The 12,565-nt window shown below is 37.1% G+C and overlaps 1 protein-coding gene across 1 annotated transcript in view; it reads right to left on the reverse strand.

Annotated features, from left to right (window-relative positions):
- The window catches only part of fhod3a (formin homology 2 domain containing 3a), a 96,599-nt gene that overhangs the window by 31,822 nt on the left and 52,212 nt on the right, over positions 1-12,565 (reverse strand). Inside the window, exons 6-10 of the mRNA XM_059349607.1 lie at positions 8,418-8,512; positions 6,895-7,006; positions 6,641-6,735; positions 5,458-5,601; positions 4,008-4,243 (exon numbers count right to left, since the gene is read on the reverse strand). Of these exons, the coding sequence (XP_059205590.1) occupies positions 4,008-4,243; positions 5,458-5,601; positions 6,641-6,735; positions 6,895-7,006; positions 8,418-8,512 (682 nt within the window). The remainder of the gene's footprint in view (positions 1-4,007; positions 4,244-5,457; positions 5,602-6,640; positions 6,736-6,894; positions 7,007-8,417; positions 8,513-12,565) is intronic.

Consider the following 12,565-nt stretch of genomic DNA (forward strand, 5'->3'; position numbering starts at 1 on the left):
GGGAGGATGGAGGGAGAGATGATGCGATACATAAGATAAGCATGCAAACGGAAATCACAACATTTTTAAAGGAATAAAGAGATGGAAGAGAGGAAAGGGTGGAGGGAGAGATGGAGGATTAGATGAGAATGATGAGTGGAAATAAGGTTTACAGCTGCACAACATTTATCACGCTCAAAGACAACAAATAAGGACATGGCATCTATCAGAGATAAAGTGACAGGAAACTAAAGGGTTTAAGGGATAGTTCTGATCTTTGAAAAAAAAAAAAGTGGTTGTATGAGATACATAGTCAGTTTATTAAGCTAAGAAATGTACTGGGTTAACGCAGCTGCAGTTAAATGTATGTTATTAGCCACCTAAAAATATGTGTACGCTATATTTTCTATATTTTCACAACTTCATCTTGCTATCAGAGACCCATTTTTGAGGGGGAAATGAAGCAGTTCTATCCATCTACACTGCAAAAAAGCCAACTTGTATTTTTTGGCCTAAAACAGTGATTTAAGTTGGTAAAACTTGGAAATATAAATTACTGACATTTAGGGTGTTGTTGTGAAATTCGGTCATTAGCGAAAGCAAGCGGCTAACTGAAGCTAGCGGCTAACTGAAGCTAGCGGCTAACTGATACTAGCGGCTAACTGGTGCACATCCGGCCCGTTGGCTGTTACCAAGGTTACCCAGAAATTAGAAATCAATATAACCGCAGTGCATTTATTTTGAAAAAAATAGCAAAATTAGCATTAGCACTAGAGCTAACAAGCACTTTTACTATAGTTAAGACAACAAATATAGCCACTAATATATATGACAGAAGAAAATAATAATAATAATAACTTTATATCAACTTTATATGAATTACTACGCACTCGTTATTATTTACCGTTCGTTTTTCATTTAACCGTTCCACCTGTTATTTCCTTTCACTACCTTTCAAAATTAAAGCACCTGTTTCACACTGGGCGGCACCATTTCAAAATAAAAGCACCACAACATTGTAAAACACCTAGAAAATTTACAAACATGAAAAACAAGCTATATAATACAAAAACACCTATAGGAACCTTGCTAAAGGTCATTTACAGTTGTGTTTAAAATAAATGGAAAAGTGATATAGTGATTGGAGTATTTACTACGTTTTACTTGATTTACTCCACATTAACAGTCTGATCATAACATGTATTCTTTTCAGTAGCAGCTCAAAATCAGATAATTTACTGTATTTTATAAAACGATTACATTAATATTGAGTAGAATTTAGTCCTCATACAACCTCTTCACTAAAGCCAAACTATCCCTTTCCGACAAGAAAAACACATAAATAAAAGAGGGGAGATGAATGTTTCCTATTACACACTCCATGCCTCCAGTCAGGTAGTTTCACATGCACAAGTAGAGAAAATATGATGACAAGGAAGAGGGAAAGGAATGCTAAGAGGAGAATAAGCCACCGCTGAAGAACTGACTTGGGATCAGTGTCACCAAACAGTTTTGTCGAGTGAAACCAGATGATTCTTGTTGCAGCCGAGTCAGCGTGTGCTGCCAGGTGTTGTTCCACAAGACCAGAGACATGTGTGTGACCAATGGGACGGCCAATAAACGTTTGTTTTTCTGTGTGTGCATGTACACTACTGGTCAAAAGTTTTAGAACACCCCAATTTTTCCATTTTTTATTGAAATTCAAGCAGTTCAAGTCAAATGAACAGCTTGAAAGGGTACAAAGGTAAGTGGTGAACTGCCAGAGGTAAATAAAAAAAGGTAAGCTTAACCAAAACTGAAAGATAATGTACATTTCAGAATTATACAAGTAGGCCTTTTTCAGGGAACAAGAAATGGGTTAACAACTTAACTCTATGGAGTCTTGGGCTATTTTGTCCATTTTTGAATTCTTTTCATGTCTTTGTAAGTCATTTAGTGTCTTTTTTTTGTCATTTTTAGGTAATTTTGTGTCTTTTTTTAGTCTTTTGGTGTCTTTTTTGTCATTTTGTGTCTTTTTTTGGTAATTTTGTGTCTTTTTTTAGTCTTTTGGTGTCTTTTTTTGTCATTTTGTGTCTTTTTTTGGTAATTTTGTGTCTTTTTTTAGCCTTTTGGTGTCTTTTTTTGTCATTTTGTGTCTTTTTTTGGTAATTTTGTGTCTTTTTTTAGTCTTTTGGTGTCTTTTTTTGTCATTTTGTGTCTTTTTTTGGTAATTTTGAGTCTTTTTTTGTCATTTTGTGTCTTTTTTTGTCATTTTGTGTCTTTTTTTTGGTCATTTTGTGTCTTTTTTAGTCCTTTAGTTCAACATAAAATGTGATTTTGAATCTTTTTTTTATTTTCAAAACACTATCATGCTCAATAAAGAATTTTAAATGTTGCAAATGTGCATTCATTTCAGAGTACACTGAGACATTAAACTGCATCATTTTCAATTAAATTCTGGAAAAGTTGCTGTGTTCTAAAACTTTTGACCAGTAGTGTATAAATATGAAGCAGTCTCTGATACAAGGAGCATTCACACACAGCCCTTCATACAATATACACGTGGATTCACACAGTTATGTACATTTTGACTCCTGTTTTGAAATACAAATGTGTGCTAGCATGCACACTCTAACATGCAACCACTAGTTTAATACCAGCGGAAGCATGGGACATAATCTGCTTCAGTCACGTTACTCTGACAGGATGAAGAGATGAAGGAAGAAGAGAGGAAAGATTTACCTCAGGTAAACAGCTACATCCGGCTCCAAATTCCCCTATTTGTGCAGACACACACAGCACTGAATAAGCCTGTGCTGGTTTAATAACGTGTAAGCTTGTATTAGAATTATAATCCCCGAAGGCTAGTGCAGCTGCAGAGATCTTTTTTATTTCTTTTAGTAGAGCAAAAGTCTGCAGCAGTGTTTCATTGCAGGATAAAAACAGAAACTCAAGAGTGATTTATGTCAGCTGTTCTCAACCTTTGGGGTCGCGAGATGATTTCTGGGGGTCGCCACATCATTTTGGAAGTCAGCTCTGTCTCCACTGTGTTTAAGTGTTAATGTGTTTTCGTCTTTTTGGTCACTTAATGTCTTTTTTTGGTCATTTTGTGGGGGGGGTTTGGTCATTTTGTGGGGTTTTTTTGGTCATTTTGTGGGGTTTTTTTGGTCATTTTGTGTCTTTTCTGGTCATTTTGTGTCTTGTTTTTGTCATTTTGTGGTCAATTTGTGTCTTTTTGGTCATTTTGTCTCCTTTTCGGTCATTTTGTGCCTTTTTTTGTCATTTTGTGTCTTTTTTTGGTAATTGTTTTTCTTTTTTGGGTTATTTTGTTTCTTTTTTTTGTCATTTTTTGTCAATTTGTGTCTTTTTTTTGTCATTTTTTGGTCATTTTGTGTCTTTTTTGGTCATTTTGTGTCTTTTTTTTGTCAATTTGTGTCTTTTTTTTGTCATTTTTTGGTCATTTTGTGTCTTTTTTGGTCAATTTGTGTCTTTTTTCGTCATTTTGTGTCTTTTTTGGTCAATTTGTGTCTTTTTTGGTCATTTTGTGTCTTTTTTGGTCATTTTTTGTCTTTTTTTGGTCATTTTGTGTCTTTTCTTGGTCATTTGTTTACTTTTTTTGGTCATTTTGTTTCTTTTTTGGGTGATCTGAACTGTGCGTGTGAGATTCTGTTCAGTGAGCGGGGGTCGCGGACAACATGCATGTTAAATTGGGGGTCGCGACTCAGAAAGGTTGAGAACTACTGCTTTATGTGACATGAGACATGCTGTTACAGCATGTAGTGAGGAGCAGGGGTCAGAGGTCAGCGGATGACCTTTCCCTGAAAGACCTTTGAACTTACATGGATGGAAGGAAACCTGACAGTGCTCTGGAGCAGAAAGTGTTGGTACGAGACAGTCAGCGAGTCCAGTTTACACATGCATGTCTCAAAAGTGATGACTTAATATTTGGAACCAAATTCATTCCTTACACTTGCTGAAAACCAACCGGTTTATGAGACGATTTTAATCGCCTGATAACTTGTTATTTGTGACACATCACCGTCTCTCACCTCTCGCTTGTGTCCTCAGCTTTTTGTCCATTGAACGGATGGAAGCCGGCCCTCTGTGGGGACGCGGGGCTGCAAGGGGACGCGTGACCGGATCGCCCAAGAGAGGCCCTGCGGCTCCGCCTTCTCTCCAGGCCGCGCTTTTTGTCCCCGCCTCCGAGGCTGACTCGCCGGCGGTCGCGGCGTCCCGTCGGTGGAGGCTGGCTGTCATCGTCTCCGTCTTCATGTCGAAGAGTCGTCTAGGGAGAAAAGTGGGAGAGGTGATGGATGCTGGATTTCAGAATAAAGGCCTTCTATAAGAAGTGAGGAGCATTTATGGGTACAAGTCAGGAACCGGCCTACTTTACATATCTCAAGAGTGCTGAGTCCAAAAAAATGGTTCCCAAGCTAAATTTTGAGTTTTTGACCTTCTAATTTGTATATCAAATGGCCACCAAATTGCCCATCTTGCACATCATTGGACCATTTCCCCTTAGTTTTTTTGTAAGTAGGCAATCAAGATGAGGAAATTAAATTTCTGGATCTATAGTCTAGAGTCAGAGCAAGGATATAGTGGAGGCTCAGTGTCTTTTTGACCACTACTGGTCAAAAGTTTTAGAACACTCCAACTTTTCCAGAATTGAGAAGAGAAACAGAAAATTATGCAGTTTAATGTCTCAGTGTACTCTGAAATTAATGCACATTTGCAACATTTAAAATTCTTTATTGAACATGATAGTGTTTTGAAAGTAAAAAAAAGACACAAAATGACTTACAAAGACATGAAAAGAATTAAAAAATTGACAAAATAGCCCAAGACTCCTTAGAGTTAAGTTGTTAACCCATTTCTTGTTCCCTGAAAAAGGCCTTGAACTGCTTGAATTTCAATAAAAAACTGGAAAAATTGGGGTGTTCTAAAAGTTTTGACCGGTAGTGTGTATATATATATATATATATATATATATATATATATATATATGCAAAATACCAACTGGAACATTTAAAAGTGATTGAATATTTATGTCGGCCTTAAAAAATGACACAAATAATGCTTAATTTTACCTTAAAAGGTGGTATTTTGCATATATATAAATATACATAAAAAAAGACACTGAGCCTCCACTATATCCTTGCTCTGACCCTAGACTATAGATCCAGAAACTTAATTTCCTCATCTTTGATTGCCTACTTACAAAAAAACTAAGGGGAAATGGTCCAATGACTGTGCAAGATGGGCAATTTGGCCGCCATTTTGATATGCAAATTAGAAGGTCAAAAACTCAAAATTTCGCTTGGGAACCATTTTTGGGGGATTCAGCACCGTTGAAATAAGTAAAGTAGGCCGGTTCCTGACTTGTACCCATAAATGCTCCTCACTTTCACTTTTTGGACAATTCCGTCTAGACTAAAATCAGATCTTAAACTACCAGATTACAATATTTTACTTATTCTTATGACTTTGTGTGTCTCAAACCTCATAAAGGTTAAGCTGCTCAACCAAGTCCAGATCAGTGCCTTTCCGCCCCAGATGTCTCTGGGACACTGTCTCTATGCCCTGCTCCTCCAGACCGTCCACCATGTCATAAAATGAGTCCTGATCAGGCAGAGCTGCAAGTGTCTGTGAAAAGAAACAGAGACCGATAAGCCATCTAGTAGGCTGCTCCAGCTCCAGTCAAAGGGACAGATATAAAAAATCTTTCCTTCCACATGCCATCACACTGTACAATAACAAATAGTCTGGTTCATTACATACAGTCGTTATGCACTTTATGTGTTTTTTATGCACACTGTTCATTGCACCTTATTTGTTTCACAGCACAAACATTTTTATACTGCATATTCATATTTATTCTGCACTGGAATTCTACTCCTTAATACACACTCCTTCTTTAGACACTTTATTTTTACATTACATTTTATTGTATTTTTATATGTTATTGCTTGAAGTATGCCTAGGTTGTTCTTTTTATTTAATTGTGTTGTCATTGTCTCTGTGTGTAATGCTGCTGCTACACTGTAATTTCCCAGCTTGGGATAAATAAAGTACATCTATCTATCTATCTATCTATCTATCTATCTATCTATCTATCTATCTATCTATCTATCTATCTATCTATCTATCTATCTATCTATCCATCCATCCATCCATCCATCCATCCATCCATCCATCCATCCATCCATCCATCCATCCGTCCATCCATCCATCCATCCATCCATCCAAGTAACTGAGGTTTACACATTTTGGTGGCTAAATTCCAAATCATGTTACTGCAGAATCAGCTATTTCTATTTCAACAAAAGGTGGAAATGGAATATAGATTCTGAATGCAGAATCTATTTTCACCTGTACCTGTTACAAAATCACATCACCTCATTGTTAACTGGCATCAGCTTGTGTTTTTATTTTCTACAAAATAAAAGGAATATCTGTGGTACTTCAAATAAACATGTGAAGACTTTTTTTTGATCGTTATATTTACACAATAACACTGGTGGTCACTTTGGCCCATATCATTTCCTGTTATAGACACAGAAAGAAAAGTTGATGTGGCCCCCATCGAAAAAAGTTTGGGGACCCCTGCTGTATACAGTACTTGAAAAAATAATTCTAAAAAGGGTATTAATAGTCAGTTTATAGACACAGTAGACATGGACACCTTATTGATGAGGGTCATGGCGTAGACCAGCAGCTCTGTGTCCACTCCGTCCTTCTCCTGCAGGATCTCCATGGTGTTGGACCACGGCTTGCTTCCTGGAAATCAGTCCATGACAAATGAAAACATGAATTACTTTCACTTTCCACCAAGCCCCCCTTCCCTACATGCCAACCTGGGCAGTCACAGCTAATAAAAGAGTCTGACAGAATAATGAATGAGAACCAGCTCCAGAGCAGCTGGTGAGTTATTAATACCTCTCTTGGTGTCCACGGAGGTGATGGCGTCTATCAGCAGCGGGGCGTTGGACTCGGAGTACTCCACAAACACCAGCAACAGCTTCAGGGTTGTTTTCACCACCAGGCGGAACTAGAGAGGAGAACACCGTGTTTCTATTAGGCCTCCTCACTGTCGGCTTTTAAAAGAAATTTTGGAGTTTCCATCTAGTTTTTCTCATGTGAATCTTGAAAATACACATACAAATTTGTTGATGGAAACACAACTTTTATCTTTAAATAAAATGTATTTTTCTTTACTACAGGTCCCCATCATGAGATCATGTATACTGCAGTCAAATGTGATTGACATCCCCTCAAACCCCTGGAAAGCCACTAATTAAGTATTTCCAACTTCCAATTTTAGGGGAAACCCTGTTTTATTAAAAAAACTACAACTCCCCAGACCTCTCTTCAGTACTTATGTGGACATCAGCACACTTGTTGTAGTTCTTCCGTTTTAGGGTTGTGAAAACCTATTTCTACTCAAAATATCGAATATTACACACTGTCTAATAAATAATTATACTGCATGTATATTATCTATGCTAAAAAAAGACAACAATGTTTGTTTAATGAAGATATTTTAACTAAAACAGGAGAGCAGAGTCCGGGCAATTTACAGTGAAGCGCGTTTCAATGAGATCACACAGCACATCCGGTAGATTACAAAATAAAACAGATTTCAAAATAAAACACAGCAGATCGTCTTTTTCTGGCGAGATCTTCGCTACAAAGTGATTATGTACATTCACTGAGTGAATATTTAGAAAATAAAACATATATTTCTCGCTAGAAATGTGATCAAAATCCATTTTTATGCTGAAACAAAGTCAAAATATTGATTTTTTCACTAAAAATTAGAGAACTGTCCGCCATGTTTTTTGTTCTGACCGCCGGGACCTTGAAAGTCACGTGACTTGGAACAAACCAATAGGAAAAAACACCAGGTTGGGATATGACTGTCATTAACTTGCATTGTAGCAAAATCTGTGTCAGTTTCACAGAAATTTGAGCGATTCCGTGGCTATTCCACGGATTTTGAGTTAAGCGAATATGTGGCTATTTCACGGATTTCTGTGAGACCAGGTTGTGCAGTCTATATCACGAGTGCTTCTGTTTAAATAGCTCAATAAATATAATTTCTTGATAAAAGATATAGGTAGAGAGAGGGAGAGTATTTGTTCAATATGTGCTATGAGTTATCCATATAGAAAATACATTCAAACAAAGTAAACTAAACTAGAAATAGAAAGAAAACTTTAGACATTGGAATCAAGATTGATACTTTCAGTGCAAAACAGAAATGTACCTTCAAAAACACCACAAACCCAACAGAAGACACAGAATACAATCAGTGGCAGATGTGTTTGTGTGTGTGTTTCTGGGTATAAAAGCTAAAAATAATGCTCAGCAAACAATGACTGGCTAGCTCAGAGTCAGCCTGCTCACAGTTTGAGTGTATGTGTGCTTGTTTTTGTGTTTGTATGTATGTATGGCTGTACCTTGGAGCCAACAAGAGTGTACAGCCACTGGATTGTTTCAGCATGCCCGATGACTCCGTTCATCCCGTCTACATACAGCATGATCTGCCCCAGAGCTGAGGAAAGGCAGAGAGGGAAGAAACAGAAAGTTAGAGAGAAAGGATGATTCAACACTTGCTGTAAACAAGCCAGTGACAACTGTATACAGCAGTAGTTCTCAACCTTTTTGAGTCACGACCCCCAATTTAACATGCATGTTGTCCGTGACCCCCGCTCACTGAACACAATCTCACACGCACAGTTCAGATCACCCAAAAAAAACCCAAAATGACCACAAAAAGACACAAAATGACTAAAAAAAGAAACAAAATAACCCAAAAAAGAAAAACAATTACCAAAAAAAGACACAAAATGACCCAAAAAGACACATAATGACCACAAAATGACAAAAACAAGACACAAAATGACCAGAAAAGGACATAAATTGACCAAAAAAAGACACAAAATGACCAAAAAAGACACAAATTGACCAAGAAAGACCAAAAATGACCAAAAAAAGACACAAAATGACCAAAAAAGGACACAAATTGACCAAAAAAAGACACAAAATGACCAAAAAAGACACAAATTGACCAAAAATGACAAAAAAGAAACAAAATAACAATTAATAATAATATTTAATATAATAAATAAAAACAATTACCAAAAAAAAGACACAAAATGACTACAAAAAAGACACAAAATGACCAACAAGGAAACAAAATTACCAAAAAAGACACAAATTGACCACAAAATGACAAAAACAAGACACAAAATTACCAGAAAAGACACAAAATGACTAAAAAGAACACAAAATGACCAAAAAAAGACATTAAGTGATCAAAAAGACGAAAACACATTAACCCATTAACACTTAAACACTGTGGAGACAGAGCTGACTTCCAAAATGATTTGGCGACCCCTCAAAATCATCCAGCGAACCACAACTGGGGTCCCGACCCCAAGGTTGAGAACAGCTGGTCTACAGGATATATCTATAAATAACTGGGAAAGCCATCAGGGGCAAAGAGTTTCCTTCCCAATTCTTTAGGACGGACAACAACTCGGCAGAAAACAGAAAAGGTTTGGAAAAGGTAATTGTTGGCTGTGAGGGACCGAGCAGAAAGACACAGGTGGCTACTTGGAAAACATATTATTTTTAATCTTCAAAAGTAGTTATAAAACCTTGTGTTCACACAAAAGGTATGTCAGACAATAGACAATTTACAAGCAGGAGCTACAAACAAGCTCCAATAACACATGCTGGCCTAATGCCACCTAATCAATCTAAAAAATAAACAAAACAAAAATGTTGGGTTGCTGTCAAAAATGTACATAAAATAGGACATATTACATTCAATTGAAAACTGCACAAGGACAATGTATTTTGTCTTTAAATTAATAAACTTTTGTTTTGTAAATAGACGCTCTAAATTTGACAAATTCTGTTTTAATTTACAGCTTCCCAACTTGAGTCTGGTGTGGTTCATTGTATTATAGTGAATCAGAATTATATTCTAGAAGCCTCAAAGTTTTTATGGGAAGAAGAAGATGGAGAAGAAGTGCACGCAAATGTTTCGAAGTTGCAATTTTTTATTTTTTATTTATTAAAGCAACGGCCTCTGAGCTTCCTTTGAGCAACAGTTAAATTAAATATAAAAACACATTTAACTGTGATGGTAGAGAAGTACATCTCTTTACTAATAGTTCTGCTAACTCTTATTTCTTTGTTGTGAAATTTGGTCATTAGCGAAAGCTAGCGGCTAACTGATGCTGGCGGCTAACTGATGCTAGCGGCGCTGCTTGTTACAGCTACAAGAGTAGCCATTAGCCTGTCAATGCTAACTCAAAATTGTGGTCACAACATTAGCTGACATTCATAGCGGCGTTACAATCATGCCAGAGAAATTCAGAGTTGAGCAAACTCAAAAACAAAACTTAAAATATTTAGTTTAATTGTCCAAATTAAAATTGTATCGAAGTTTGTTGCCTTGAAATTTTGAGTTCACCCAACTTTTCTTTTTTTGCAGTGTGCTATTTACACTAATTTACACAACAAGAATGTAGTATTGGACTGTTGTAAATATACGCTCTAAATTTGATAAATTCTGTTTTAATTTACAGCTTCCCAACTTGAGTCTGGTGTGGTTCATTATATTATAGTGAATCAGAATTATATTCTAGAAGCCTCAAAGTTTTTATGGGAAGAAGAAGATGGAGAAGAAGTGCATGCAAATGTTTCGAAGTTGCAATTTTTTATTTTTTATTTATTAAAGCAATGGCCTCTGTGCTTCCTTTGAGCAACAGTTAAATTAAATATAAAAACACATTTAACTGTGATGGTAGAGAAGTACATCTCTTTACAGGAAAAGGAAAAGCATCCCTGCTGTCACTGTCTGTCAAAGGTTGTATTACATCCATTCAAAAGTGAAAGTATTCATGCTGTGTATAAATACACACTCTTGTGACATGTTAACAGAGCACACACTCATCGAGAGCGAGAGGAGAAAGAAGCAGCCATGTATCTGGACTCCAATCTGAGAACTGAAGTTTTATCTTCACTTCTTGGACACCATGTGAAACTCTTTAACAAGACAGGATTTGGGAAAAGACAGGATGTTTTGTCTGTCCGTGAATTTCATCTCCGCAACCTCATTGGCAGACGAAATGATCGTATGAAGGAACTTTTCATCGACTTGGAAGAGTTCTTCGACCCACAGTACGACTACGACTTCACTGATCTCTCTGACTCGGCTGAGTGCAGCAGAGGTGGTGAGCTTTATGAGCGCCCTAAAGGTTGGTACCGCATGGCCTTGAAGGTTAAAGATAAATATCCAGGTGGAGACACCTGGTTGGGTCCAGATGGATGGAGGAGTCACTCTGTAGCTGGAGAATGGCCTGTTTCCTACCATGGGACCAGCTTAGATGGAGCCAGAGGCATCATCAGGAGTCACTACAGAACAGGAGGAGGAAATAACTATGGACGAGGCATCTATTCTACTCCAGACGTACAGGTTGCTGAGATAGAGAGGTACGCCGAGACCTTCACATCAAAGACAACGGGGAAAAGTTACAAAGTGATCCTGCAAAATCGAATCAATCCCCAGGAGAGAAAGATCTGCACACGATCTGACTACTGGCTCATTCCTGTTGATAAAGAAACGTCTGCCGAGGAGGAGAAAGAGATCGTGGAGCGCTCCATTCGACCTTACGGCATTCTGATAAAGGAAATAAAAGACAATGATGATGATGATGATGATGATGATGATGATGATGATGATGATCTTGCAAGTACGTTTCAACGAATTAAGATTATTTCCCTCTGAATAAAGTTATACTGCAAAAAAAGAAAATTTGGGTAAACTCAAAATTTCAAGGCAACAAACTTCAATAAAATTTTAAGTTGGACAATTAAACTAAATATTTTAAGTTTTGTTTTTGAGTTTGCTCAACTCTGAATTCAGATTTTTGTCAAGTCAACTGTAAGTTGTACTAACTTATAATTTTACATTGTAATAACTTTTAATCCTTACTTCTGCTAACTTCTGCAATGTGCTGAACTGGCACGATTGTAACGCCAATATGAAATGTCAGCTAATGTTTCGACCACAATTTTGAGTTAGCATTGATACGCTAATGGCTACTCTTGTAGCTGTAACAAGCAGCGCCGCTAGCATCAGTTAGCCGCTAGCATCAGTTAGCCGCGAGCATCAGTTAGCTGCTAGCATCAGTTAGCCGCTAGCTTTCGCTAATGAATTTCACCGCTTTCCCGCATTTCACAACAAAGAAATAAGAGTTATCAGAACTATTGTCCCTTGTTGTGAACCCCAACTTAAAGATATAAGTAACAACAACTCACAAACTTGTTTTTGAGCAGACAACTGGCTTCCTTTGTTGTGCTAACTTACATTATTGCCCTAAATGTCAGTAATTTATATTTCCAAGTTTTACCAACTTAAATCACTGTTTTAGGCCAAAAAATATGAGTTGGCTTTTATGCAGTGTGGGTCAGCAAGTGAATCACATGGATTTAATATCACTGTGTCTAAAAATAAAACCGGCTCCATTACCAGAATGAGGTGACTGTACAGTTAACATGTCACTAATATAAACCAACTGTAAAAAAGTAA

The sequence above is a fragment of the Centropristis striata genome, chromosome 14 (genome assembly GCF_030273125.1).
Source record: "Centropristis striata isolate RG_2023a ecotype Rhode Island chromosome 14, C.striata_1.0, whole genome shotgun sequence".
NCBI lineage: Eukaryota > Metazoa > Chordata > Actinopteri > Perciformes > Serranidae > Centropristis > Centropristis striata.